Source organism: Pongo pygmaeus, chromosome 1 (assembly GCF_028885625.2).
Source record: "Pongo pygmaeus isolate AG05252 chromosome 1, NHGRI_mPonPyg2-v2.0_pri, whole genome shotgun sequence".
Classification (NCBI taxonomy): Eukaryota; Metazoa; Chordata; class Mammalia; order Primates; family Hominidae; genus Pongo; species Pongo pygmaeus.
In genome coordinates this window covers 153,542,811-153,566,857 of record NC_072373.2, presented here as the reverse complement: position 1 = coordinate 153,566,857, position 24,047 = coordinate 153,542,811, and the positions used below count along the sequence as shown (strand labels likewise).

Here is a 24,047-nt window from a genome sequence, read left to right as displayed (position 1 = left end):
ATGAATGTCCCACACCAAAATCATATTTCCATATTCTAGGTAAATTTTGATCAGAGAAGACTGAAGTAGAATTAATTTTCCTACAATATGACATTTTTCATCAACTACTTAAGGTGGCTTTAGCTTTTTAAACAGCTACATAACACGGTTGACCCATCTTAAGCTTCTTCAACAAAGACCCAAAGACCTCCATATTTTTTTCAGGTAAAATTCTACAAAGCCCAATCCTGTTCCTCACCACCATCAGATTACAATATGTAATCTGATCATGGTGGTGATGAGGACCATGACTAATGTTTATTGGGCACTTGCTTAGCTCCAGGCACAATTAAGTGCTTTTCACTATTTCAGGAAATCCTCACCACAAACCTATGAGGTAGTTGCTTTTATCATCCCTATCTTATGTATGGGGAGTATTATAGAAGCTGGATAACTCGCCCAAGGTCTTATAGTTAGCAAATGGTGGAGCTGGGATCAGTGGAGCAGTTAGGATGATGTCAGATGTTGAATATGTCATTTATGATGTCAAATATCTATCCCAGGTTGGATTGTATTTGTAGACTACATGACAGCAGGATTTGATCTGAAACAGTGCTCACTTGGTTCAGAATAAATGCTGAATGAATGAATATGTTGTGAGCCTGTTGATCCATGAATTCACTAATAAGCATCTGTGATGCAAAGCCCAATTCCTCCTGCTGCAAATCATGTCTGTCAATCTTAATGTGTACAGAAAATGTTTTTTAAAGCCATGATTTCATAATTGTAGGGTTCCAGGAAAACATCCTCTTGGGAGAGTCAGCAGCATTAAGGCATAGCAATATTTTTGTTCAGGACACATTAGGTATCTCTGATTTTCCAATATCTTAAATGCTAGTAGCAGCTTCAGATATGAAATTACTTAGTGAGCAATTCTAATAGGAGAAACAAGATCTAAAAGAGAAACATATAAGGAATCCTACTTCTGGCTCTCCGTGGAAACTGGCATGAGTCATGCTAGCTCTAAAGAAATATGGTATCCACCACTGAAATCATGCGACAAAAGAAACTTAGCTGAAATGGTTGAATTGAGCTTTCTCAAAGATGAGTTGACCTATTTTGTCCAATGGTATGTGGGCAGAAATGATATACGCTACTACCCAGCAGAAAATTTCAGAGGCCTTATGTAATATACTGCCACATGGGGCTTTTTCTCTGTCACAAGGCCAGCAATGTCCCAAGTATGAGTGTTAGCCTGGGTCCCAGAATGAAGAAGACATCTACCCAGCCCATTATGATAAAGCAGTACTAGCAAGAAATAAGCTAAGTCCTTGAGGACTTGGGATTGTTACCACAGCATGCGTAACCTAAGCTGACTAAAAAACTATAAATATGCTTGGCCGGGCGCGGTGGCTCACGCCTGTATTCCCAGCAATTTTGGAGGCCGAGGCAGGCAGATCACCTGAGGTCAGGAGTTCAAGACCATCCTGGCCAATATGGTGAAACCCCATCTTTACTAAGAATACAAAAAATTAGCTGGGCATGGTGGCACGCACCTGTCATCCCAGCTACTCGGGAGGCTGAGACAGGAGAATCTCTTGAACCTGGGCAGTGGAGGTTGCAGTGAGCCAAGATCACGCCACTGCACTCCAGCCTGGGTGACAGAGTGAGGCTCCTTCTCAAAAAAGAAAAAAAAAACTATAAATATGCTTAAGGAAATCAGGGCTGAAGGTGGAGAAACATGTTAGGCATAAGAGGAAGAACAACACCTTGCAGTCCCAGGCACTTCCAGAGAGGCAAGAGCCTAAGTGCAGACACCACCTCCAAGGCATAGCTGGACACACTGGGTGGAGGGGCAAACACAGAGTAGATGCACAGTTCATGCTGGAACCAGATCCACAGTTGAGAGTCCAGGAATAATATGAAAGAAAACAGTATCTTCATGTGGCAGAAAGTGAATAACATTTATTTTAGCATTCATTTCATCTAATCTTATTGCTCTTCCCTATCATAACCAACCCATTCCATAAGCCGTTCCTTAGAAATACATAGCTCTCTACCATCTGTCAGTACCTTAAAATCAATCAAATACCCAGTGGATTTTTATTTTACTTACTTATTGCTTAAAAGAATAGCTTTAGATTATGCATCTCAAAGTCTGTGGCATTGAGAAGTCACTGGCCTGGAATACCCTGCCGCCTGCAAAAACCAACTAACCTATCTCACTTCAATCCATTTCAAATATTTAGTTTCTAATTAGATTTCATTTGTGAAAAGGGTTCTACAACCAAAAATGCTTAAAATCACTGCTTCTGATGAGGCCATGGGCTCATTTCAACTATTTTGAAATGATTATCATCAAATTCTGTGGACTCTGTTTTGGTCTGTCCTAATCTCAACCCTTCTTTTCAGAGCATGTGGCAGAAGCAGCTTCACTACAGAGATAAATATTCATGTGCATTGCATTTTGCTCACAGGCACTGTATAAACTATATTTAGAACTCTGAATGTTGAGATATACTGTGTCAACATTGAAATTTAATTACTGTGATGGACTTTAAATCCATGTACCTTCTTGCACTGCAGAGTGAATATTACCTCTTGTGTTTCTCCATTCTCCTTTACGTTCCTATAGAAGAGGGTTGCAATCTGTTTAACCAGAACACCCACCTGCCCTTCTCCTCCAAGTGAATGAAATGAACTCTCAGTTTTATGACTGTTTTATCTTTGTATTGTGAAAAAGAAATATTGTCTTGCTAAACTCTTTGGACACTTCCCAATATGCACTATCTCTCTGCTACTCCTATTATCACTCATTCTGGTAATAAATGATAAAGTTCATTGCTAGGATTTGTAAAGCACAGTCAAGTTAGCCCATTATTTTAAACTCAGGTTAAAGTAAGGATTTTAGATTTATATAAGCCTGGTGCAGTTTCATTAAGAACCAAAGGCATTTTAATTTTTCTCCCTCTACCCAAGGGACTTTACACTTCTTAATGTGACATTAATCAGTGTTTTAATATTTCTTCAAAATGTATCTATTCTCTGCATGCTATTTACTGTCTTTGCCAAAGTCAATGAACAGGAATAAAAAGTAACTACATGATATAGAAACTACAGTCTTCTTGGCCCTTGTGTAATAGGCAAGTGGATGCTGTTAAAAGTGAATCTATCCATGGTGCCTTTTCTATTTCTGTACAGGATTTTGATTTCATTTTAAATGAATGTCATAAACCCCAGGTCTGAAAACTAATAGAATTTTTGCATTTACCTACTGATCCATAACCTTTAAGTTAGACTGTGTGTCCATTTGCAGTCAGTTCATTGGATGATGCAATGCTTTAACACTGAATGAAAAGATTTCTGCTATATTCCAGACACCAGATATGAAGGCCAGTTTGGGTGGATTATTCTTAGAATGACTTTATATTAGTCCTGATGGGTAGTACAGAATAAGCTGTAGGAGCTAACTACAGTCCCTTAAATGAGAGGAGACAAGGAAAGAGACATGTTTGATTACCTGACACCGACTCACTTTGGGAGATGGAAGGCTAATTAGGAGTCCAGGGATTGGCAGAACATATTGTCTGAGTCCTGGTCAGTACACAGTGAGTGTGTACACTGCTGCTGACTGGCTGGTCCCCATGGAGACATTACTGCTCGATCAGTTCTCCTCAGCGCCTGTGTGTCCAGAGCTGTGACTGTGGCTTTGAGATGCCTGGCTAACGGGCAAAGTTCTCTAGATGCTGAGAGTCCGGCGAACATGTGGAGGAGCCTGCATTCTGCTGCCCGTCCTGGCCCTGGGCAGTGTGATGCAACATATACTTGCACACAGTAAATCAGGTCCAAATCCCACTTCTAGGCTTACTGGTTGAGTGACCTTGGGAAAATTATTTAATCTCTAAATTGGTCTCTTCATCTGTAACCTGATGTTGGTGTGAGGATTAAATATGATAATCCAGTAAAAGCATCCCGTCAAGTTCCAGGCATATAATGGCTCTTGATAAATGGAATTTAGAAGGAGAGCCTGTCCCTCAGGCAGTTCAAATCAGGTCTAATGGCTTCCAATGGATCAAGAGACATGGCATGTGGGTGGAAAAGCCTGGAGGCTGGGATTGGTGAGTGGGACGCTCAGGTTACCAACAGGTGCAGACAGGTCCTGCTACTGGCTGCGGCAGCACCAGCTCTCCGTAAACATCCATCGGTTAGGATCCACCAGGCCTTGAGGAGAGTGAAGAGGGCACTAGGGGACCTATCCCTGGGAGACCTGACATAAACCCAAAGGAGAGGAAGGTAGGAAACAGGGATGATGAACATATAGAGCACATGTTTCTTCTTTTCCATTTTTACCTGCAGCCAGTCTGCTCCTGACCAGACCAGATCTCAGCCTAGATCCCATTCCTCTTTGTGCTGCATATTCCCCTAATGACATCCTAAAAGAAAATGATAGACCCAGCGAATGCTTAGTAGCCACAGGTAGTTTTTTTTTTTTTTTAAATAGGGTCTGTCCAAAGAAATACAACTTAAAAAAAATAAAGCATTCTACCTAGTTTTTTTTTTAATGTAGCCATATCCAAATAAAGTGTATGATCCCTTCCCCACCTATCTCCTCCCTTTCATGTTTTCTTGGTTTCTGCTTTTCTACCATAGAAAACTCCAGTGTCTTTGTGCTACATAGAACACAAGAGATGGGTCAATCAAAGTTGCTCAGAAATATAAGCTAACGAAAAGAAGAAGTGAATTGAACTTCAAAACTAATAGCACAAAAGTAATGAACTTGAATATTTGCCATGGACAGGATACTGTAACTCAGTGCATGTGCTAGTTGGCCATTTGCCTGTGTATCCTTAAATCCATTTCCCTCCCTTCCTCTACTCTGCTGTCAATCACAGGAAACACCATTTGGGGGCTCCCTTGACAACTAGCTTCTAGTAGTTTTGACAATCATGGGTACTAGCAGAAAACTGTCGGATGAGGAAAGGGGAGAAGTCACCGTATTTCTCCCTCTCCCTTGGGGAGGCATTTCCAGCAGGAAGAAGCTGTGTCTTCTGTGGCTCCACTCCCACTAGACATCCCTTTCCTTCATGGTCCCAGCTTCTGCCAGGCAGCCACTAGGCTCCACTTGTTCCAGCCTGAGTAACTGGTTTCTGGAAATATCACATCCTAGAAGCAGTGGCTTCCTGTTCTTATATATCTTTGAATTGCCTCCTCTGTCCCTGATTAGCTTTTCAGGTCATTTATCATCTGTGTAACCAATTCCAAGTATTAAATTTTCTCTGTTTAAAGCACTTAGAGTAGTTTTTATTTCCTGTGTAGATCCTGACTGATACACTGGTGATTTGAATCTATTCTGCTCAATGAATTAGTAGAATGGAAAAGTTAATATATTTAAGCAGCTGTGTCTCTATGCAGCTCTGAATAAAAACAAAAATGCATAAATAATGTAGTAAGACATTTCATCACAGCAAAACACTGCTTTGGTTTCTGATATTTCATGCCACTTGCAAATATCTCCTTATTTGTTATTCTGGGGAGTTTTCATTAGGGCTGAACTATTTCACATGACAAGTATTTTTACAGCAGTTTGCAAAAATCATGCACTTTCCCAGGTTAAAAAAAAATAATCCTGAACCAAATTTTACCTTCACCTTGTGCTTCCTGACATAAGTCTCATTTCTAACCAACAGACCTTCCCAGCGCCCTGGTGTAAAGGAATCTACCTGGCCCACAGGACAAACATGCTCTGACCAGCTTTCCACGATCCCCTTATGAGCTGAAAAAAAATGTATTAAGTGGTTAAAGAATAAAACTTGGTAATTCTTATAAGAATTCAGACAATGAATGGCTTATAAAATGGGCCCTTAAAATAATTCATGTCTGAAATTCAGCATTAATATGATGCAACATGTCAGGTGGGGGAACTGACTCCTCAGAGCTCTATTCCTAACTGCTTGACTGCTTGAGTAATATTAAGAGAATCCATCTGAAAGAAAGGGAATAGAAATACTGACTTGTTCTAAGGGTAGCTTAAATAAGCTTTGAAAATAGCAAGATCCCACTACAAGCAGATGAACTGGGCATTCAGATACCTAATGAGTTAGAAAGCAATTCTTCCTTGATACCCAGCACCCCTTCATGCATCTAGTTTTTGTCCATACTAAACTTGGGAAGTAGGGAGCAACAATAGTCCTTACATTCTCCCTGAGAGGTGGGAGGAGGGCTCCAGTTCTGCTCTTGTAATCCATTTTTTATTCAGTGTCACCTTCTCTTTCAGCGGGCTAAGTATCCTACAAACTGGGGATGCATCTTAATTAATTCTGGCCAGGTTCAATGGCAATTAAGAGCAGGATTGGCAAGTGGCCTTGGAAAATGTGCTCAGTGTAGCCAAGTTGTACCCTTGAGGACCTCTGTACTTAAGATGTACCTGTGTTTCTGCTCTCCATCAACTGGGATCCATAGATCTCTCTTTGTAATCAAGACCCATACTTTGTTGAGGTTCTGAGCAGCTGCTCAACGTGACCACATTTCATCTGCCATTACTTTTTAGTGTCTTTTAATATGAAGGAATGCATTCATTCTGTAAGAAAAATAGGATTAGGATTTTAGGAAGGCTCTCAAATAACGCAACAACAAATTCTTCAATACCCAGTTGTCAGATGTTTCAGTAAATTGCAAATATCAGATTACTTTTTAAAATTATTTCAAACACACACTGGGAATTAAACAAGAACCACATATTAGAAAAGGAAATAAGCTTACCTTTTCTATTGTTAGACTCCAAGCACCCACATGGATCTTCATGCTGGAGATTTTAACAACACTGCTAATACTGACTTACTTCCAATCAGAGCTGAGAGATCAAAAAAGACAAACTCTCTATGGATGTACTCATTTTTTTAAACCCATATTTAAAATTAATAATTTTCTTAGGCATTCAATAGTGAATAATAAAGCTGAACTCATTTATTTAAAGTTTTAAAGTTTTAAAATAGCTCTAAATTAGTTCTCTGTGATACAGGAAACCAGCATGCAAAAAGCCAGTAACTGTCTCACTGTTTCATCCCTAACTGTGGGATCTTGGGCAAGTTACTTAATTGTACTTGTGTCCATTTTCTCTGGAAAGTGCGTATGATAACAGGGCTCACCTTGGTTGGTTATTATGAATATTAAAGTAGATGATTCGTTTGATTATTATTCAATAAATATGCATTGAGAGTCTCCTGTGTAACATACATGGAGCTTGCCCTGTTGAACTTATGGTTTGGAAAAAGAAATAGAAATTAATCAAAGAATAATATAAATAAGTGTAATTATAGCTAGATAAAAGCTACTAAAGGAAGATTTTTGATGCTCTAAGAATACATGACAGGAGACTGCACTTAATCTGTGATGATAAAGGTTAGGAAAGTTTCCCTAAAGAAATACAAATGAGATATGAAAGACTGGTAAGAGTTAACTAGGCTGTGTGCGTGCGTGTGTGTGTCTGTGTGTGTGAGTGTGTGTGTGTGTGTGTAGGGGCTGGAGTGGACATTTCAGGCAAAGGGAATAGCTGGCATATATACCCAGGTTTCCCCTGGAAATTCACCACCCTGAGGCAACCACTGTTAACCTCCCTTCCGGTTATGTTTATCTTTTATTTTCAGCTAAATAAATTTTATTTTGATTCAAAAGTCAGGGGAATTACTTTGACATTAGGTGTGTGTGTGGTGGAGGGTCCTCTGATGATGTGCCTGTATTTTTTCCAGAGAGCCCAGGGCAAGTGTGTATGATGCAGATTTATCCTGGACGTACATCATGGGCACATATTATCATTCATTCAGAAAATATTTATATATTTATCAGGCACCTGCTTCATGCCTTGCATTACTCTAAACACTGAGGATAGAGATGAATAAGACACAGGCTCTGTCTAGGACTTTAACCCTCAGTTGAGTGAGGGAAAGAGATAAGAAGACACATATTTGCATTATGCCACATCAGAGTTGTGTATGTGAGGTAATAAATTCTTGTAGCATGGAAAATGGCCTGGCTGCCTCTACCTGGGAGGGCCACAAAGACTACACAGAGGAGGTCATATGTGAGCAGAATTTAAAGGAAGCCTAAGAAGGATGTTCCAGAAGAACATGTACTAGGGCACCTCATCTATGTCCCTAGGACCTAGAAGAAGAGTGCCTGGCATGTCATGCCTCAATAATAAATGTCTATCTAATTTACAGTTGGCACGGAAAGAAGTTCTGTGAGTTATTCTGAGTGAATCAAACATAACATGCAAGTAAAGGGTCAGCCTGCAAAGAAGAGGCCAGAAATGTAAAGAGAGATAAAATTGTGAAGATGTTCTTATGTAAGGTGAAGAATCCCAGATTTGATTCCCTAGTTTAAATGGTGGAAAGCAACTGAAGCCTTTTAATCAAGAAGAATGACATAATCAGCTTTGCTTTATAGAAAACTCACTGTGTCAGCAGTTTAGGGGAAGGAAAAGTGGGAGAAAATACTTAAGGCAGAGAGATCATCAAGAAGAGATCATACTTGTCCAGAACAGAGATGATGAGGTTTGGAGTGAAGGAAGATGAAAAGAATGCATTTCAGAAACATTTTGAAGTAAAATCCATCAAGAATACATGGGATTAAGGAAGAACAAAGAGACAGGGTGATGAAGAAATGTTTCTGGCCTACATGACTGCTGACACCATTCATTGAGATGGGAATACAGAAATGAGAAAAGGGTTCAGAAAATGCAAGATCACTTTGGGTCATGGTATGGATAAGGTACATGGGTGTATGCATGAGGGAAATGTCCTGATGGAGAGACCACTGGGCATCTTATACAGATTTGGGAATCATAAAATTGCTTCCTAGGAGAAAACAGAGAAGAGAAGGCACCCAGAGAGCATTTGGAGCCCCTGACCCTGGCTCTATCACTGCCCACTCCTCTTCACCTCAGACTTCCTGGTCTCTCCTTCCTACTCACTGAGGGCCCTGTGGACTGGCTCACATTTCCCCACTGCCCAAATTCCTGCTCTTGCTCAGCCGTTCTCCCTTGACAAATTAGCTATCATATGAGGTATTGACCTTTTCAGGACAAGAAAACCAGAATAAGTGCCAAGAGACATCTTGCCCTCTCTAGCATAGCATTTGGGGACATAGAGGAGAGGATGTGTTCCTTACATAACTTGGAATGGTGGGGAGTGAAAAATCTTACAGAGAAGCCAAAGACTATTTTATACAAATCCACTTTTAAAAGGGGAATTCTTTTCCACATACAAAGAACCAAAAATACTCGTTTTGTCCTCCTTTTTTTTTGTTTAATGTATATGCACTCACAGTTGCTAAGAATTAATACTGAAAACATGATTTTTTCTAAATAACTCCTTGAAAAGACACTTAAAGCCTCCATTTGTTATCCAAATGTAACATGAGGACAAGAACAGAAGAATTATTTCATAAAGAAAATAATCAATGAATCATTTATCAGTTTTCCTACCCTTTTTATGACAAATTGTAATTAGTATGATGTCTTTGTTGGCAAGTGCTTATCAGACAAAATGCAGTATGGAAGCAAAGGAAGATTCTGTAAAGAACTGTGTTGTTTTGAAGACTTAATTGTGATGTTATCTCTGGAATTTTCTGTGATTACATTGTTAATTTTTAATCTGGTATCCTTAATAGCAACAAGGTTTTTAGCAGCTACCTAGAGTTCTGAATGCCCACATTAGATAACACAATCTTGGCATGGTGAACATTTGGAAATAAACATTTGCCCAAGATAGAAAAGAGATTCAGAAAGCTCTGATGGCCTTGGACAGGGCACAATTTTGAGAAATTGAATGTGGCAGAATAAAAAGAGGTTTTATCAAGCATCTTTCTAAAGTGCTTTCATAAATTTTCTCTTTGGTAAAGAATGTACCACACCCTATCAAGAGTGTTAGAATTGCCTCTCAGACACTTTATCTGAGATTCTTTGCTCTACTTTCCCCAAAGTTTGTTTTCATGCCAATAATTGATTTTTGAGTGCCTACTCCTTGTGATACTTGTTGGAAAATCAAAGATAAATGGGACCCAGTCTCTGCTTTCAAAACACTCACACTGGCGTCTAGTGGGAACACAGGCCTGTAAACAAATGGTTTCAGTATGATGTAAGAAGCATACTGATGTGGCGATCATAGGAAGAGGGATGGCAGAGGAGGGAGACCTACTCATTTGAAATAAGCCACCTACTCACTAATGGAATCTCTAAGGATTACTAAGATTCCCACAGAGCCCATCACAAGTAGCATGAGAAAGACCCCAGGGTGGAAGGGGGCCCTCGTGCTGCCCCTTCTCCCCTTATTTAATCAGCATGGAGCCCCTGGACTGGCTTTGAACATGGCTCTGAACAGGGCTTAGGGGATAACTTTCAGTGACTGCTGAAATCCAGTCATATGACTATGTGATTTTAGTCACAGCTCGTGGAAATAAATATGCTTTTTTTAGGAGTATAAATGTAAAAAATACTAACAAAAAATGAAGCTATTTCTACATATCCAGAACTATTTTTTTAATTAGAGAGAGAGCAGTCTCATCAGTCAATATTACAAACATGACATTCCTTTATTTCCATCTGCAAAATTGTTCATGAATAAACAGAAAAGAAGAATACATCTCATCTACCCAACTCTTTAAAGGTTATGGCCTGCTCTTAGAAACATGTTTGTCACTTATCTCAATACCTATATTGACTTTCAATACCTTCTAAGGAACCAAAGATCTCTAATACCCTCTTGTTCCTCTGTTTTCAGAGGATGTGTGTTACCAAATTTAACTGTGTAATAAGTTATTCTTAAATACATTTGGATATTGTCTCCTCCTAAAGGAAAACTAAATAACAATAGATAAATAGATGGATGGATGAATGGATGCATAGATTAGCTAGCTAGCTAGCTAGGTGATAGAATAGATAGATGCAGATAGATAAATACATAGACAATAGATAAAGCTGCTCCTTTGGGCTCTTTAACCTCTTCGATCATCTTTCAATAAACTATGATACCACTTAATTAGCCTGAATGAGTACCTACTGCAACGCTGATTCTTGAATTGATTTATGTGACCACTCAACAGATATGTCTAGATATATAAGAGAATATAATACACCATTCCTCATCTGTCTACAGCCTTTCCAAGGAGGTAATTGATCATAGTATAGATAGTGTTACACTGTATCCCACATCCAGTTTTCCCTATTATTAGCATTTTACATTAATATTTTTCATTTGTCACATTGATATGTTACATTATTATTAACCAAAGTTCAAACTTTATTGAAATTGTCTTAGTTTTTCAAAAAAAGGAGAGATGTTTTGCCAGGTATGTCCTGCAGACTCTGGCCGAGCAGTGGATGAAAGGGGTACTCAGACACAGGTATGCAGTGTAAAAGCAGCTAGGGGACTGCTGAAGAGTTAACAGTCTCGATAAGCTGGGGCTCCTTGCTTTTATTTAGTACAGACATAATGCCGAAAGCCTGAAGCCAACACAATCTGTGGGTAATTAACATTATTGTTCCTCCTTTCAGGGAGCAGTCTCGTGCTGGCATGATCAAAGGTCAGTTCCTGGTTAACATAAGTAAACAAGCCTGTTTACGCTAAATTCCCCTACACTTCCTTGTACCTACTCCTTGCCCTCTGCCTCAGGGTAAGAGAACAGCTGCCCTCAGCTTATTCTCCCCCAAAGCTATGCAGAGCCTTCTGACCTTTCAGAAGGTTTGCACCCTTTCCCTGTAATTTCTCCCACCACTCTGACTGATCTCCTACAATGTTTAACTGGTGTTATATTCTAAGCTTAATCAATTGCACACTTAAAATGTTCAGAAAACACTCAGGATAGTGGACAAGAATCATTTCAAGTCCCTAAAACCTCAAAGTCTTTAGCATACACTAACCTTCAGGTCTACATACTGATGTGTAATTTTCAATGCACTGTCAATAACTATCAATAACATACACACACACACACACACACACGGCCATTTTGGATTTGATTTTTACGTTGCAGTTACATATATAAAAGTGAAGTTATAGATTTTAAATATTTGCATATTTCTTAAACTTTCTTTTTAAGGATATATAGATTCGATGTCTCTTTTACCCTCCCCACCAAATAATGGCCCCCTTGACTTAGGGCAATGGGGGTGCCCTGTAGTTGTTTATTATGAAAAAGTTGTTCTCAGGCCTGGAGACATGATTAGAACCAGCTGGGGAAATTGTTTTTGAGTAGCAGTGACTGAGGTTTACTCAGGGGACGCAGCTTTAATTGATCTGGGCAGTCCCCTCATCCCATCTTTTTATAAGCTCCCCAGGTGACTGCAATGCGCGGCCAAGGCTGGGAACCACTGCATTGGAAAATGCAGAATTTATCTCTTTAATTCAGACAAACATATGAAATGTGGACCTTGTGTATTAACATGAAGCCTGGAAGACTCCTAGAAAACTCTTCCAGGACCTCCTGCTTTAGCTTTGTTTCCCCTTAGCCACTCAAGCAGAATTAATTACTTCCTACCTAATAACGTATTCATGCCTCTTTTATTTTACTTATCATGTGGAATTATAATTATTTTTTCTGTGCCTGTCTCTCCAGTTAGACAGTTGGTTTCCAAGGCTGAGATCATGTCTTGTTTATGTGAAATAGCCTCAGCTTTTAACACAATTCTGGCACATAGTAGTTGCTCAATAGGTATCCTAGAAAGGGAAGCACAAATCAGAAAAAAGATATAAAGTGTAGTTTAGTATTAACTGAAAATAATTTCTTCTTGGATAAGCACTCACTTCTAACTACAGGAAATGTAATGTAGACAAATTTGTATTTTCTTGTATTCTGATCTTCATCAGAAATAATGGCAGCTATCAATTTTTTTATTTAAAGAATTTAACCCAGCATCTCATTTCGGAAAATAAAGCAACGTATATTGAGGTAGGGATTGCTAACAAGTGAATGGCTAGTTCTGTTAAGCCATAATAAAATTGAAATAATATCAGCCTGGGACTTTTCTCTACATTTCCTATGTCAGAACATTTGCAGTAACTGTTGCTATCAATGGATCATACTCTTGACCAGCTGGGATTGTCTGAGTTTCCACACACGAAGAGATGGATGGGATGCTATTAGTTAGTCTCTTTAGACCTGAATTCAATTTTGATTGAACATGTTTATACTTGTGAGCTTATAATTATCCTTGAGTTCATTTTAAGAGATGGTTTTAAAGATTTCTTTTTTCCCTTCTCACTAACCACTGCTGTGTTTTCAGAGAGATTTACTAGCGTAAAAGATTTCTGGGGACATTAATAAAAGGGAAGAAAATCCATAGTTTAGTCTGAGTCTAAAAGCATAAACCAGAGGGGATGCCAGGCATCCTTCTACTGAGTAGCTTTCCCGTTGATCAATGTTAGGAAGGCTGCTAATGACACTCCTATCCAGAACTTTTGGAGAGTAGGGAGAAACTAACAAAATAGCAGAGAGCTGAGTAATTCCAATTTTACTAATCATTCATTTTAAGTAATCTCACTTATTTACTCAGTAAATTTATGTTGCTTGCTTACCATATATTTATTTCAGTAAATATATGTCGCTTGCTGGGTCCTGGTAATGACAGTGGTGAGTTTCCTTCCCTTGTTAGTGGGATCTACAGCCACCTATAACTTAAGATTTTCCCCCACACAGCCCAGACATACACACAATGCCAAAATCTGAATGCCTGTGCCCCCCAGAAATTCATAAGTTGAAATCCTAACCCCCAAGGTGATGTGAAGAATGTACCAAACCCTGTCCAGAGTTTTGGAATTGCCTCCCAGATACTTTATCTAGAGACTGTTTGTTCTACGTCCCCAGAAGTTTTTCATTACAGTATTTAATCATCGAGTGTTTCTGCTTGTGATACTTGTTGCAAAGTCAATGATAGTCAAAGAAGTTCAAAAATTGGTTACTTTGGACTTAACAAGCAAATGGACTTCTAGGTGGCTTTTGAAAACCAAAAGTATTACTAAGTAGAGGGCTTCTGTTTTTTATAGTGATTATATGAAGAGTAATGGGCAAAAAGCATCAAAGCTGGAATTGGAGCTCTGGGGTCTACACTGTTTCCAATGAATCATTCCTAATGTGATGCTTTCACTCATGCTCTTGGCTCTGTCTGGGATGTCTCCTCTCCACCAGGCCCTGATTTCAGTCATCCAGGCTGAGTTTAATTATGTATAACTGTCTTCATTTATTTGGGGCACTAAAACAAAAATAACAAAAATACTATAGACTGAGTGTCTTAAACACCAAAAGTTTATTACTCACAGTTCTGCAGGCTGGGAATACCAAGATTAGGTTATCTGCAGATTCTCTGGTGAGGACCTGCTTCTTAGTTCACAGACAACATCTTCTTGCTGTGCCCTTCCATGGCATAAGGGGTAAGAGAGCTCCCTGGGATCTCTTTTAGAAGGGCACCAATCCTATTCATGAGGGCTCCACTCTCACAGCCTAATCACCTCCCAAAGGGCCCAGCTCCAAATACCATCACAACAACATATGAATTTGTGGGAGATAAAAACATTCAGCCTATAGCCATAACCAGATGCTTTTGCAACCAAGATGGTGAATTCTTCCTGAGCACGTGCCAGTCAGACTCCAGGAGAGCAGGGATCCCATGCACTCATGTACTTCCATCCATCTCACAGCCTCCATTGCTTTCAGAAGGTTGAGCTGCCCCCAGGTACCAAAGCAAGGACTGGAATATAGCTGAGAGCTAGAAATGTTTTGCAAAATGTTGCTTACAGATTCAGAACTTAAACTGATTTTGATCTCTTGGGAAAGAAATATGAATTCTAATCTGATTTCATTCTTTCTGGAAGAAAAAACCTTTTGTATCTATCTTTCTTCAATGATGGGAAAAAGTAAAATACCTTCCAAGCCTCCACTAATCCTTCTACTGATGTCTTCTATACTCGTGATTCAGATGTGCCTTGTAGACAAGCACAGATCTTCACTGCTCACTTCTGCCATAAATGCTTCACAAATTAAAAAAAAAAAATGGTAAGCCTCCGTTAGACAGAAAGAAAATGATTCTTTTCACTGTGTTTAAGAGGACTGATTAGGGCATTTCTTCAGTAGTACCAATGTCTACCATATGCTTCTTCCTAAACTTATATAAAAATAAATTTCTGACAAAAATATGTAAAATCTAAACATGTCTAACTAATTCTTACTGCATTTCTATGCTTTTCATGGAAAGAGAAAATAACGATGAAACTTAGGAGTATTGAAATATTTATTTTTCAAAAGTAATCTACTTTATTTATATTATTTGCCTTTTTTTTCATGGTTGTAGGTTCATTGCATTGCTTTTTTCTTACAGACATTTTGATAATTGTTGATTTTCATAAGTTTGATAGAAGAATGCCATTAATACTTCTCATTTATTTTTCATTATCTGTTCACATTAAAATAAATTATCTCTTGTAATTTTCTTATGCATACAAATAATTGGAATATTTATGTAAGATTTTTTTTTTTTTTTTAGTTTTAGAGTATGAGCTTATTATAAGGGAACTGTTATAGATTAAACTTTTTTAATTATACTTTAAGTCCTGGGATACATATGCAGAACATGCAGGTTTGTTACCTAAGTATACATGTGGCATGGTGGTTTTCTGCACCCATCCACCCATTATCTAGGTTTTACGCCCCACATGCATTAGGTATTTGTCCCAATGCTCTCCCTCCCCTTGCCCCCCACCCTCTGACAGGCCCCGGTGTGTGATGTTCCCCTCCCTGTGTCCATGTGTTCTTATTGTTCAACTCCCCCTTATGAGTGAGAACATGCAGTGTTTGGTTTTCTGTTCATATGAGATTAAACATTTCATGATGAAAGGAGCAAAGTGCTGTGTCTACATCTGAAAAATCAAGTTTAATTCAATCTAGATGGATGAAATACCTGGAATATCCAAGTAATTCTAGTAAAATTCGTTGTTTGATTATTTTATTCCTCCCACTACCATATCTTTTGTGTGTGTGTGTGTGTGTGTGTGTGTGTGTGTGTGTAATGTTGCTCAGAAAATATAGATAAATACTTCCATTCTCCATCACAATTTATTGTTTTGGGTGATGCATATCAATGAGGTTATGATCATTAACACACAATTTTCAGAATATACAATTTTATATCCTATGTGCTGTGTTTATTCTCTGCAGCTGGGAAACTGACCTGGTGAGAAGAAAAATAGGTAGCCCTTAAAATCTATTTTAGAACAAAAGTTATTTTAAGATAGATGTTATGGACTGAATGTTTGTGTACCCTTATCATTCTTATATTAAAATCTTACCTCCCTACTGTGGTAGTAACAGGAGGTGAGGCCTTCCAATTAGGATTGGAAGAGTCCATGAGAGTGTGGTCCTCACGATTGGAATTAGTGCCTCTAGAGTCATGAGAGAGCTTGCTTCCCCTCTCTGCTCTCCGCCATGTGAGGATACAACAAGAGTCACAGTCTGTACACAGAAGAGGGCTCTCACCAGGACTCAACCATGCAGGCACTGTCATCTCAGACTTTCAGCCTCCTGAACTGTGGAAAATGAGTTTCTGTTGTTTCTAAGTCACCTGGTTTATGGCATTTTATTATAGCAACCCAAATTGACTAAGAAAGTTAGACTAGTCTGGAAATGGGACCGCCTTCACCTTTCCCAAGTGAAAAGTCAAATTTCAACCCTATTATTCACTCCATCCAGCCTTCACTGAGTACTTACATTGTGCTAGGGACTAGGGACACAAGAACTGACAAGACAGGTCCCTGCTCATTGTCCTCGGCCCATTCCCCTCCTAAAAAGTCTGGGATCTGAACACATGCCAGTCTCCACCTCATTCAGTGTATAAATCTATTCCAACCCTGTGGTTATTTCACTGTGCTGTGAGTGCATTGTGCTATGTCTTGAAGACGTCTGTTTTGTACGGTTTAAAACATGTCAAGGTTATTATAAAATAAATGCATCAAAGCAATACTTTTGCCAGCTTTCAACTTATGAATATGGATTGGCTTTAATAACTAGATTAGGACACTACTTCAGAAGCCATTTATCTAATGTATTTTTCCAAATGTTATTTCATCAAAACATTTCCTGGAAATGAGCAAGATATATTGAGGCCAAGATGCCACCTAGAAAATATTCTCTTTTGGCCGGGCATGGTGACTCACGCCTGTAATCCCAACAGTTTGGGAGGCCGAGGTGGGTGGATGGCTTTAGCCCAGAGTTTGAGACCAGCCTGAGCAACATGGTGAGGTAAGACTCCATCTCTACAAAAATAAATAAATAAATAAATACAAAAATTAGCCGGGCATGGTGGTGCTTGCCTGTGGTCCCAGAAACTCAGGAGGCTAAGGTGAAAGGATCATTCGACCTGGGAGGTGGAGGTCTACAGTAAACTGAGATCATGCCACTGCACTCCAGTGTGGGCTATAGAGCAAGATTCTGTCAGAAACAAAGAAGGAATGAAGGAAGGAAGGAAGGAAGGAAGGAAGGAAAGTATTCTGTTTCAGGAAAATAGCAAACTAAAGTTCACTAATTTTTGTTCTTTTTGCTCTTTATTTTCTAGTATTTTTTGGAAGGTAACTGGATAAGTTAAATGAAGTGAGTAATGTAATTTGATGGAAGTATGTAGTTATTTTCAGATGAATAAAGGAATTAGGACTTAGGTCTTGGTTTCCAAAAAGAGAAAATTAAAGGGTAAAACTACATAAATCATTAGCTCCGGAAGTAAAGGAATTTATTTTTCAAAGTTGAAAGAAAGGATTAAAGAGGAAATTAAATTGAAGGATAAAGAAAGAAAATTTAAACCTATGGAACTCCTACCAAGTGCTGGCTTGAAGCTAAATTCCAAGTTCTATGCTGTATTTCATTAACCCTCACAACAACCTAATGAGGTAGGGATGATAATTCACATTTACAAGGAGTGAACAACCAGTCAGTGGCCAAGCCACGGTTCAAACGTAGATTTCCTAAAGGAACCCATTTGGAATCTGTGATCTAGAGACTGGGAAGTGGGAAGGAGCCTTTTTCTTTGCAATGAGTAAGGAATGGGAAAGGAGGTAAAGAGACTAGCACAGGCAGTGCTGAACATGACCAGTTGAGAGCAAGGAAAGGAGAGATTTCAAAGCAGTTAAGAGGAAGTCCGGCTAGAAGTAGACAGAGCAAAATCCAGTACCGGGTCCTGATGGCGAGGAAGGTATCCTTCTAACCAAATGAATGAAAACGTAGCAGATGCAGACAAGTTCAAGGAAGGAGGAGAAGACTGGGAGGAAGACATTTAGAGACTCTGAAATAGTCTCTAATTGCTTTGCAAAGTAAGGGACGAGATCACCATGTGAGTGAGGGAGGATGTTAATGGGGCTTCAAGAGTAAAGAAAAAGATTTCTCAAAAGAAGACATTTATGCAGCCAAAAAACACATGAAAAAATGCTCACCATCACTGGCCATCAGAGAAATGCAAATCAAAACCACAATGAGATACCATCTCACACCAGTTAGAATGGCAATCATTAAAAAGTCAGGAAACAACACGTGCTGGAGAGGATGTGGAGAAATAGGAACACTTTTACACTGTTGGTGGGACTGTAAACTAGTTCAACCATTGTGGAAGTCAGTGTGGCGATTCCTCAGGGATCTAGAACTAGAAATTCCATTCGACCCAGCCATCCCATTACTGGGTATATACCCAAAGGACTATAAATCATGCTGCTATAAAGACACATGCACACGTATGTTTATTGCAGCATTATTCACAATAGCAAAGACTTGGAACCAACCCAAATGTCCAACAATGATAGACTGGATTAAGAAAATGTGGCACATATACACCATGGAATACTATGCAGCCATAAAAAATGATGAGTTCACGTCCTTTCTAGGGACATGGATGAAATTGGAAATCATCATTCTCAGTAAACTATCGCAAGAACAAAAAACCAAACACCGCATATTCTCACTCATAGGTGGGAATTGAACAATGAGAACACATGGACACAGGAAGGGGAACATCACACTCTGGGGACCGTTGTGGGGTGGGGGGAGGGGGGAGGGATAGCATTGGGAGATATACCTAATGCTAGATGACGAGTTGGTGGGTGCAGCGCACCAGCATGGCACATGTATACATATGTAACTTACCTGCACGTTGCGCACATGTACCATAAAACCTAAAGTATAATAATAATAATAATAATAATAATAATAATAATAATAATAAAAGAAGAAAAAATTTAAAAAAAAAAAAAAGAAAAAGATTTGACAAAACTGAGAGCCCTAACTACAGACAGCTTGGTTAAGGATTGCATGTACACATAGGAATGAGTTTCAGTGTGCAAGTCTGACGGGGTGGGTTCACCTGAGTTACAAATGGGGAATGTGTCAGTGGGGAGGCAGAACTGGTGATGTGGAGAGAGGAGAAAAGGGTCAAGAATGTGTGTTCATGCGTGCACATGTGTGTGTGTGTGCATGTGCATGTGCCTGTGCATGTGGAAGAAGATCATAAGTGAGTATGGGTGGGTGAAAAAAGTGTTAAAGCGGATCAGTCTAAGGAGGGACCAGGAAGGAGAATGGGGAATAGGAGCAGGAAAGGCAGAAAAGTAAGCTTGAGAACTCCCAAACTGTTTTGTTTGTAAGTTGTTAGTACAGTATAATAATACTAAATAATAGATTTGTAATTCTAAGTTGTAAGACAAAGAAAATATGCTCGTTAAAAAAAAATCTTAAATTTGATAGCAAGTTAGGGATTGATTTCTTAAAAACAGCCCCCAAAGCACAAACAGTAAGAGAAAAGATGGATGCATTTGATTAATTTTATTAATTTATTTTTAATTTTTTTAATTAATAAATTAAAGTATTGGTGTTTTTAATTTAACCAATTTGATTAATTGATTAATTTTAAGTTAAAATGTAATGTTCCTGAGATAAAAAGTAAACACACAAGCCACAGTAGGCGGAAATAATTATAACACATACAAACAAGAGTAGCATAAAGCACACCAAAAAAAAAAATTAAAGAAAAGACAAACAATCCATTGGAAAAAATATGCAATAACCTGAAGAGGCATTTCACAGAAGAAGAAACATGAATAGCTAATAAACATGTGAAAAGATTATCAACCTCATTAGTAATGAGAGCAATGCATATTCAAAGCAAAATTAAATATCATTTTACACCCACCAGATTGGCAAAAATTTCAGTCTGAAAATATAAGTACTACTGAAGACGAAGAGCAGCAGGAGCTCTTATATGCTGTCGATAGGAGTATAAATTGGTCCCAATCCCTTGGAAAACCATTTGGAATTACCTTGTAGTTGAACATTTGCTTACCTTTCTACCTAACAATTCTAATCCTAGATATTTCCCTAGAGAAGCACTAGTACAGGTGTGTGAATGTTTAGAGAGGTAATGTTTGCAAAAGGAAAAGGAAAACTGGAATAATTTCAAATACCCAGAAATTGACAGAAGGATGGCTAAATAAATTGTTATGAATGCATAAATGGATTTTACTATGGCAGTAAAAAAATGAATGAACTGCAGCCATAAGCATTAACAGAGATGGATCTCACAAACAAAATATTGAATGAAAAAGACAAATCACAGGAATACATACAAAATGATGCCATTTATGTAAAGGTGAAAAACTCACAAAACCAAATAATATTTTGTTCATGGACACATACATGCACAGTAAAATGACATTGAAAAAATATTGAATAATCCAAAAACTAAAATAACAGTTACTCCTGCCAGGGAGAGAGAGGATTGGAATGTCTCTGAATGGACAATGCTCTGTCTCTTTTATTTACTCATTTTTAAATTTTTTTCGAGACGAAGTCTCACTCTGTCACCCAGGCTAGAATGCAGTGGCACAATCACAGCTCACTATAGCCTGGAACTCCTGAGCTCAGGCAGTCCTTCCACCTCAGTCCCATGATTAGCTGGGACTACAGGCACAGCTAATGCTCTATTTCTTAAGCTTGGTGGTTTATTATTCTATGGGCCTATGAACACATTACCTATAGTCCTTCATATATATGAAATATTTCATAATAAATGTAAATCAAGGAAAAAATTAAAAGGAGAGTGAAAAGCCAAGTATATAGAAGAAAACTTGGTGTTGGTCTAAAACATAACACATTTAGTTTAAATATATAAATCTCGTGACCTTCACTCTGAACTACATACAGAATTGGCTGGGCCTTGCAAAGTCGCAGTCCTTTGAAAGAATGGTTGAATATTTGAAAAATGGGAAAAAAATGAAGTTAATGTTTCATTTTTAATAGGTAAGAAGTACTTTATTATAATGAATCTGTCAGTTTAACCTCTGTACATAAAGAACACAAGATTACCAAAAGAATGCAGTTATCTCTAGAATATGTTCTGTGAAACACCAGACGTTAAAGGTTCTGTAATCAAATGTGTTCAGGAATGCTAGATACTATACCCACTCTTAGAAATTCGTAAGTAAGCACTTAATATGGCTGCTAGATTATTTTTTCCATCTTGAAAACTCAAATATTAATGAAAACTTAAGTATTCTCTATAAGAGATGTAGAGAATCTATAAATGAAATCTCTTGCAAGGTCTAAGAAAATCCTGCCTCAAATGACATCTCTGACAATGTTCATCTCATTCTTTGGCTCCTTTCCCTCTGCTTGCACCTCAAATGTTAGTGTTCCTTAGGCTCATTCCTGTTCCTCTTCTCTTCTCAATCTCTTTTCCTCCTCTGCAATCTATAATCTGATCATTTCAAGACCTCTCTATTCTGACCTCACTTTTCCAGACTCATATTCTAAATTCATATTGGAATTTCTCAAGCTATGATCCCACAGACATTTCAGATTTAACACATCCAAACCAGACTCTGTTACTTCACATCCTAAAATAACTTGGTCTCTGGATTCTCCATTTTCATCATGGTGCCACCATCCCATCTTGTTTTCAAATTAGAAATCACTTTAATTGGACTCTTGCATCTTCTTGCATTTATTTTGCTATTTTTCAGGAGTGTTCCTTGGCTTGAGGATTAGAGATCTTTATTTTCCCTAATCCTTTGTCACATCTTAGTCTCCAGCTTTGTTGTGTCTTAACTGGGTCATTCTGTCACCAATATTTCCCATATGCAGTTCATAATTCACATAGTATTATCATAAGCATCTAATCATGTTATTTCTTGTTAACATGAAATAAAATGTTCTGTTATTTTTCCTTTATGGAGAGCCTCCAGAGACTCTATACAGGTGATAGACAGCCTGTTAAGGTGATAAACAGTACAATGTGTTAGGTGATACATGGAAGGCCAACAGATTTTTGGTAGTTTAGAAAAGGAAGTGACCATCAGATGTTGATAGAAGATGATATTTCTGGGTATTAACGTATGAATAGGAGTTTGCTTGTTGGATGAAGAGGGACAGAGACAGCTACAGAGTCTTGACAATTTCTCTTTGCCTCTGCCTCTGAACTAGTGGTGAATTGACTACAGAAAGTCTTGATTATCATGAGGGCCAGTGCTATCATAACCCTAAGCTTTGTGTACAATAGAAAAAGATGATTCTGCAAAAGAAACTATCATCAGAGCAAACAGACAACCTACAAAATAGGAGAAATTTTTGCAATCTTTCCATCTGACAAAGGTCTAATATCCAGAGTCTACAAGGAACTTAAACAAATTTACAAGAAAAAAACCAAACAACCCCATTAAAAAGTGAGCAAAGGTCTGGGCATGGTGGCTCGCTCCTGTAATCTCAGCACTTTCAGAGGCCAAGGTGGGTGGATCACCTGAGGTCAGGAGTTCAAGACCACCCTGGCCAACATGGTGAAACCCTGTTGCTACTAAAAATACAAAAGTTAGCTGGGCATGGTGATGGACGTCTGTAATTCCAGCTACTTAGGAGGCTGAGGCAGGAGAATCGCTTGAACCCAAGTGGCAGAGGTTGCAGTGAGCCGAGATTGTGCCACTGCACTCCATCCTGGGTGATAGAGCGAGACTCCATTAAAAAAAAAAAAAAAGGTGGGCAAAGGACATGAACAGACATTTCTCAAAAGAAGACTTTTATGTGGCCAAAAACCATGTAAAAACCGGTTCAACATCACTGATCATTAAGAGAAATGCAAATTAAAACCACAGTGAGATACCACTATCTCATGCCAGTCAGAGTGGCAATTATTAAAACATCAAGAAACAACAGATGCTAGTGAGGCTGTGGAGAAATAGGAACGCTTTTACGCTCTTGTTGGGAATGTAACTTAGTTCAACCATTGTGGAAGACAGTGGGGTGATTCCTCAAAGACCTAGAACCAGAAATGCCATTTGACCCAGCAATCCCATTACTGGGTATATACCCAAATAAATACAAATTATTCTTTATAAAGATAGAGGCATGCGTATGTTCATTGCAGCACCATTCACAATAGCAAAGACATGAAATCAACTCAAATGCCCATCAATGACAGACTGGATAAAGAAAATGTGCTACATATACAACATGGAATAGTATGAAGCCATAACAAGGAATGAGACCATGTCCCTTGCAGAGACATGAATGGAGCTGGAAGCCATTATCCTCAGCAAACTAATGCAAGAACAGAAAAGCAAATACCACATGTTCTCACTTATAAGTGGGAGCTGAACAATGAGGACATGGACACAGGGAGGGAAACAACCCATATTGGAGCCTGTCAGAGGGTGGAGGGGGAGGAGGGAGAGCATTAGCAAAAATAGCTAACACATGCTGGGCTTAATACCTAGGTGATGGGTTAGTAGGTACAGTAAACCACCATGGCACACATTTACCTATGTAACAAATCTGCATGTCCTGCACATGTACCCCAGAGCTTAAAATAAAATAAAGAGAGTGAAAAAGAAGAAAAAAAGAAAAGGAGATCCTTCTAGGTGAGGTATTACTAAAAGGCAACTAAAAGAAAAAAATGTTTCTCTATACTTAACAACAATTCTGGACACCAAATGTGTGGGTTTTTTTTTTTCATGCCGACCGATTCTCTGACACCAGCTGGGTCTAGTACAACCTAACACGGTTCTGAC

At 38.6% G+C, this 24,047-nt stretch overlaps 1 protein-coding gene across 4 annotated transcripts in view; it reads left to right on the top strand.

Moving 5' to 3' along the window:
* The window catches only part of ST6GALNAC3 (ST6 N-acetylgalactosaminide alpha-2,6-sialyltransferase 3), a 556,201-nt gene that overhangs the window by 508,173 nt on the left and 23,981 nt on the right, over positions 1-24,047 (top strand). Inside the window, exon 4 of one of the 4 annotated variants that reach the window (XM_063653975.1) lies at positions 11,528-11,556. The exons of the other annotated variants lie outside the window; for them this stretch is intronic. Within the exon in view, the coding sequence (XP_063510045.1) occupies positions 11,528-11,556 (29 nt within the window). The remainder of the gene's footprint in view (positions 1-11,527; positions 11,557-24,047) is intronic. 4 annotated transcript variants of the gene reach the window in all.